Consider the following 6,610-nt stretch of genomic DNA (forward strand, 5'->3'; position numbering starts at 1 on the left):
TGTTTCCGGTAACCCCGTTATATTTGTAACTGAAAACCCAAAAGAGGTTTCTGATGTATACGAAATTATTGACGAAATTAAGGAAGTATCAGATGGTGATATTGTCTGCGTTGAAATTAATGATGACAATGTTTTATTAACAGAAGTCTCAGTTTCTTCAACTTGAGTTGTCGTTATTAAACTTGTTGATTTAGAAATAAATTCAGTCGACAACTCCAACAAGGATTTTGTTGAGACCGTTGTCAATGAAACCTGAGAACCGAAAGTGGTTTCTGATGTAAATGAAGACATTGGTGAATATAATAGAGAAACAAATGTAGACGTTGTCAATGCCGATCTCATTGATGACGTTGTAATATTTAGAGGTCGTTTAGTTTCTTCAACTTCAGTTAACGCTGTTGTAATAAGGACTTCAGAAAATTCCGTTGACGACTTAATTGATGTTTCTGGTAACCCCGTTATATTTGCACCTGAAGACCCAAAAGAGGTTTCTAATGTATACGAAAATATTGACGAAATTAAGGAAGTATCAGATGGTGATATTGTCTTCGTCGAAATTATCGCTGACAATGTTTTATTAACAGAAGTCTCAGTTTCTTCAACTTGAGTTGTCGTCATTAAACTTGTTGATTTAGAAATAAATTCAGTCGACAACTCCAATATGGATTCTGTTGTAAGAGTTGTTAGCAACTCCTGAGAACCGAAAGTGGTTTGCGATGTAAATGAAGACATTGGTGAATAAAATTGAGAATCAAATGTAGATGTTACTGCCGCAATCATTGATGACGTTGTAATATTTAGAGGTCGTTTAGTTTCTTCAACTTCAGTTAACGCTGTTGTAATAAGGGCTTCAGAAAATTCCGTTGACGATTTGATTGATGTTTCTGGTAACCTCGTTATATTTGCACCTGAAGACCCAAAAGAGGTTTCTGATGTATACAAAATTATTGGCGAATATAACGATGTATCAGAAGGTGATATTGTCTTCGTCGAAATTATCGCTGACAATGTTTTATTAACAGAAGTCTCAGTTTCTTCAACTTGAGTTGACGTCATTAAACTTGTTGATTTAGAAATAAATTCAGTCAACAACTCCAATATGGATTCTGTTGTAAGAGTTGTTAGCAACTCCTGAGAACCGAAAGTGGTTTGCGATGTAAATGAAGACATTGGTGAATATAATTGAGAAACAAATGCAGATGTTGTCACTGTCGAAATCATTGATGACGTTGTAATATTTAGAGATCGTTTAGTTTCTTCAACTTCAGTTAACGCTGTTGTAATGAGGACTTCAGAAAATTCCGTTGACGACTTAATTGATGTTTCTGGTAACCCCGTTATATTTGCACCTGAAGACCCAAAAGAGGTTTCTAATGTATACAAAAATATTGGCGAAATTAACGAAGAATCAGATGGTGATATTGTCTTTGTCGAAATTATTAATGACAATGTTTTATTAACAGAAGTCTCAGTTTCTTCAACTTGCGTTGTCGTCGTTAAACTTGTTGATTTAGAAATAAATTCAGTCGACAACTCCAATATGGATTCTGTTGTAAGAGTTGTTAGCAACTCCTGAGAACCGAAAGTGGTTTGCGATGTAAATGAAGACATTGGTGAATAAAATTGAGAAACAAATGTAGATGTTGTCACTGCCGAAATCATTGATGACGTTGTAATATTTAGAGGTCGTTTAGTTTCTTCAACTTCAGTTAACGCTGTTGTAATAAGGACTTCAGAAAATACCGTTGACGACTTAATTGATGTTTCTGGTAACCTCGTTATATTTGCACCTGAAGACCCAAAAGAGGTTTCTAATGTATACGAAAATATTGGCGAAATTAACGAAGAATCAGATGGTGATATTGTCTTCGTCGAAATTATTAATGACAATGTTTTATTAACAGAAGTCTCAGTTTCTTCAACTTGAGTTGTCGTTATTAAACTTGTTGATTTAGAAATAAATTCAGTCGACAACTCCAATATGGATTCTGTTGTAAGAGTTGTTAGCAACTCCTGAGAACCGAAAGTGGTTTGCGATGTAAATAAAGACATTGGTGAATATAATTGAGAAACAAATGTAGATGTCACTGCCGATCTCATTGATGACGATGTAATATTCAGAGGTCGTTTAGTTTCTTCAACTTCAGTTAACGCTGTTGTAATAAGGACTTCAGAAAATTCCGTTGAAGACTTAATTGATGTTTCTGGTAACCCCGTTATATATGCACCTGAAGACCCAAAAGAGGTTACTAATGTATACGAAAATATTGGCGAAATTAACGAAGTATCAGATGGTGATATTGTCTGCGTCGAAATTATCGCTGACAATGTTTTATTAACAGAAGTCTCAGTTTCTTCAACTTGAGTTGTCGTCATTAAACTTGTTGATTTAGAAATAAATTCAGTCGACAACTCCAATATGGATTCTGTTGTAAGAGTTGTTAGCAACTCCTGAGAACCGAAAGTGGTTTGCGATGTACGTGAAGACATTGGTGAATATAATTGAGAAACAAATGTAGATGTAGTCACTGCCGATCTCACTGATGACATTGTAATATTTAGAGTACGTTTAGTTTCTTCAACTTCAGTTAACGCTGTTGTAATAAGGGCTTCAGAAAATTCCGTTGACGACTTAATTGATGTTTCTGGTAACCCCGTTATATTTGCACCTGAAGACCCAAAAGAGGTTTCTAATGTATACGAAAATATTGGCGAAATTAACGAAGAATCAGATGGTGATATTGTCTTCGTCGAAATTATTAATGACAATGTTTTATTAACAGAAGTCTCAGTTTCTTCAACTTGAGTTGTCGTTATTAAACTTGTTGATTTAGAAATAAATTCAGTCGACAACTCCAATATGGATTCTGTTGTAAGAGTTGTTAGCAACTCCTGAGAACCGAAAGTGGTTTGCGATGTAAATGAAGACATTGGTGAATAAAATTGAGAAACAAATGTAGATGTTGTCATTGCCGAAATCATTGATGAAGTTGTAATATTTAGAGGTCGTTTAGTTTCTTCAACTTCAGTTAACGCTGTTGTAATAAGGGCTTCAGAAAATTCCGTTGACGACTTAATTGATGTTTCTGGCAACCCCGTTATATTTGCACCTGAAGACCCAAAAGAGGTTTCTGATGTATACGCAAATATTGACGAAAATAACGAAGTATCAGATGGTGATATTGTCTTTGTCGAAATTATTGATGACAATGTTTTATTAACAGAAGTCCCAGTTTCTTCACCTTGAGTTGACGTCATTAAACTTATTGATATAGAGGTAAATTCAGTCGAAGACTCCAATACGAATTCTGTTGTACCAGTTGTCAGTGAAACATGAGAACCAAAAGTAATTTCCGATGTAAGTAAAGACATTGGTAAATATAATTGAGAAACAAATGTAGATGTAGTCACTGCCGATCTCATTGATGACGATGTAATATTTAGAGGTCGTTTAGTTGCTTCAACTTCAGTTAATGCTGTTGTAATAAGGACTTCAGAAAATTCCGTTGCCGACTTAATTGATGTTTCTAATAACGCTGTTACATTTGCAACTGAAGACCCAAAAGAGGTTTCTAATGTATACGAAAATATTGACGAATATAACAATGTATCCGTAGGTAATATAGTCTTCGTCGAAAATATCGCTGACAATGTTTTATTAACAGAAGTCTCAGTTTCTTCAACTTGAGTTGTCGTCGTTAAACTTGCTGATTTAGAAATAAATTCAGTCGACAACTCCAATATGGATTCTGTTGTAAGAGTTGTTAGCAACTCCTGAGAACCGAAAGTGGTTGCTGATGTAAATGAAGACATTGGTGAATAAAATTGAGAAACAAATATAGATGTTGTCATTGCCGAAATCATTGATGACGTTGTAATATTTAGAGGTCGTTTAGTTTCTTCAACTTCAGTTAACGCTGTTGTAATAAGGACTTCAGAAAATTCCGTTGAAGACTTAATTGATGTTTCTGGTAAACCCGTTATATTTGCAACTGAAGACCCAAAAGAGGTTTCTAATGTATACGAAAATATTGACGAAATTGAGGAAGTATCAGATGGTGATATAGTCTTCGTCGAAATTATCGCTGACAATGTTTTATTAACAGAAGTCTCAGTTTCTTCAACTTGAGTTGTCGTCATTAAAGTTGTTGATTTAGAAATAAATTCAGTCGACAACTCCAATATGGATTCTGTTGTAAGAGTTGTTAGCAACTCCTGAGAACCGAAAGTGGTTTGCGATGTAAATGAAGACATTGGTGAATAAAATTGAGAAACAAATGTAGATGTTGTCACTGCCGAAATCATTGATGACGTTGTAATATTTAGAGGTCGTTTAGTTTCTTCAACTTCAGTTAACGCTGTTGTAATAAGGACTTCAGAAAATTCCGTTGAAGACTTAATTGATGTTTCTGGTAACCCCGTTATATTTGCACCTGAAGACCCAAAAGAGGTTACTAATGTATACGAAAATATTGGCGAAATTAACGAAGAATCAGTTGGTGATATTGTCTTTGTCGAAATTATCGCTGGCAATGTTTTATTAACAGAAGTTTCAGTTTCTTCAACTTGAGTTGACGTCATTAAACTTATTGATTTAGAGGTAGATTCAGTCGAAGACTTTGATATGGGTTCTGTTGTACTAGTTTTTAGTGAAACTTGAGAACCGAAAGTGGTTTTCGATGTAAGTGAAGACATTGGTGAATATAATTGAGAAACAAATGTAGATGTTGTCATTGCCGAAATCATTGATGACATTGTAATATTTAGAGTACGTTTAGTTTCTTCAACTTCAGTTAACGCTGTTGTAATAAAGACTTCAGAAAATTCCGTTGAAGACTTAATTGATGTTTCTGGTAACGCTGTTATATTTGCACCCGAAGACCCAAAAGAGGTTTCTAATGTATACGAAAATATTGACGAAATTAACGAACTATCAGATGGTGATTTTGTCTTCGTCGAAATTATTAATGACAATGTTTTATTAACAGAAGTCTCAGTTTCTTCAACTTGAATTGACGTCATTAAACTTGTTGATTTAGAAATAAATTCAGTCAACAACTCCAATATGGATTCTGTTGTAAGAGTTGTTAGCAACTCCTGAGAACCGAAAGTGGTTTGCGATGTAAATGAAGACATTGGTGAATAAAATTGAGAAACAAATGTAGATGTTGTCACTGCCGAAATCATTGATGACGTTGTAATATTTAGAGGTCGTTTAGTTTCTTCAACTTCAGTTAACGCTGTTGTAATAAGGACTTCAGAAAATACCGTTGACGACTTAATTGATGTTTCTGGTAACCTCGTTATATTTGCACCTGAAGACCCAAAAGAGGTTTCTAATGTATACGAAAATATTGGCGAAATTAACGAAGAATCAGATGGTGATATTGTCTTCGTCGAAATTATTAATGACAATGTTTTATTAACAGAAGTCTCAGTTTCTTCAACTTGAGTTGTCGTCATTAAACTTGTTGATTTAGAAATAAATTCAGTCGACAACTCCAATATGGATTCTGTTGTAAGAGTTGTTAGCAACTCCTGAGAACCGAAAGTGGTTTGCGATGTAAATGAAGACATTGGTGAATAAAATTGAGAAACAAATGTAGATGTTGTCACTGCCGAAATCATTGATGACGTTGTAATATTTAGAGGTCGTTTAGTTTCTTCAACTTCAGTTAACGCTCTTGTAATAAGGGCTTCAGAAAATTCCGTTGACGACTTAATTGATGTTTCTGGTAACCCCGTTATATTTGAAACTGAAGATCCAAAAGAGGTTTTTAATATATACGAAATTATTGGCGAATATATCAATGTATCCGTAGATAATATAGTCTTTGTCGAAAATATCGCTGACAATGTTTTATTAACAGAAGTCTCAGTTTCTTCAACTTGAGTTGACGTCATTAAACTTATTGATTTAGAAATAGATTCAGTCGAAGACTTTGATATGGGTTCTGTTGTAACAGTTGATAATGAAACCAGAGAACCGAAAGTGGTTTCCGATGTAAGTGAAGACATTGGTGAATATAATTGAGAAACAAATGTAGATGGTCTCACTGCCAAAATCATTGATGACGATGTGATATTTAGAGGAAGTTCAGTTTCTTCACCTTCAGTTAACGCGGTTGAAATAAAAGGTTCTGAAATAAATTCCGTTGAGTACTCCATTGATGTTTCTGGTAACCCCGTTATATTTGCAACTAAGGACCCAAACGATGTTCCATATGTATATGAAAATATTGGCGAATATAATGAAGTATCAATAGGTGATATAGTCTTCGTCGAAAATATCGCTGACAATGTTTCATTAACAGAAGTCTCAGTTTCTTCAACTTGAGTTGACGTCATTAAACTTATTGATCTAGAGGTAAATTCAGTCGAAGACTCCAATACGGATTCTGTTGTACCAGTTGTTAGTGAAACTTGAGAACTGAAAGTGGTTTCTGATGTGAATGAAACCGTTGGTGAATATAATAGAGAAACAAATGTACACGTTGTCAATGCCGATCTCATTGATGACGATGTTATATTTAGAGGACGCTTACTTTCTTCACCTTTACTTAACGCTTGTGAAATGAAAGGTTCTGAAATAAATTCCGTTGAGTACTCC

At 34.5% G+C, this 6,610-nt stretch overlaps 1 protein-coding gene across 1 annotated transcript in view; it reads right to left on the reverse strand.

Annotated features, from left to right (window-relative positions):
* LOC119674092 (uncharacterized threonine-rich GPI-anchored glycoprotein PJ4664.02-like) overlaps positions 1-6,513 on the reverse strand; it is a 19,599-nt gene extending 13,086 nt beyond the window's left edge. Inside the window, exon 1 of the mRNA XM_038085217.1 lies at positions 62-6,513. Coding sequence (XP_037941145.1) covers positions 62-6,513 — 6,452 coding nt within the window. The remainder of the gene's footprint in view (positions 1-61) is intronic.
* Positions 6,514-6,610: the final 97 nt, after the last annotated feature.

The sequence above is a fragment of the Teleopsis dalmanni genome, chromosome 2 (assembly GCF_002237135.1).
Source record: "Teleopsis dalmanni isolate 2A chromosome 2, ASM223713v2, whole genome shotgun sequence".
NCBI lineage: Eukaryota > Metazoa > Arthropoda > Insecta > Diptera > Diopsidae > Teleopsis > Teleopsis dalmanni.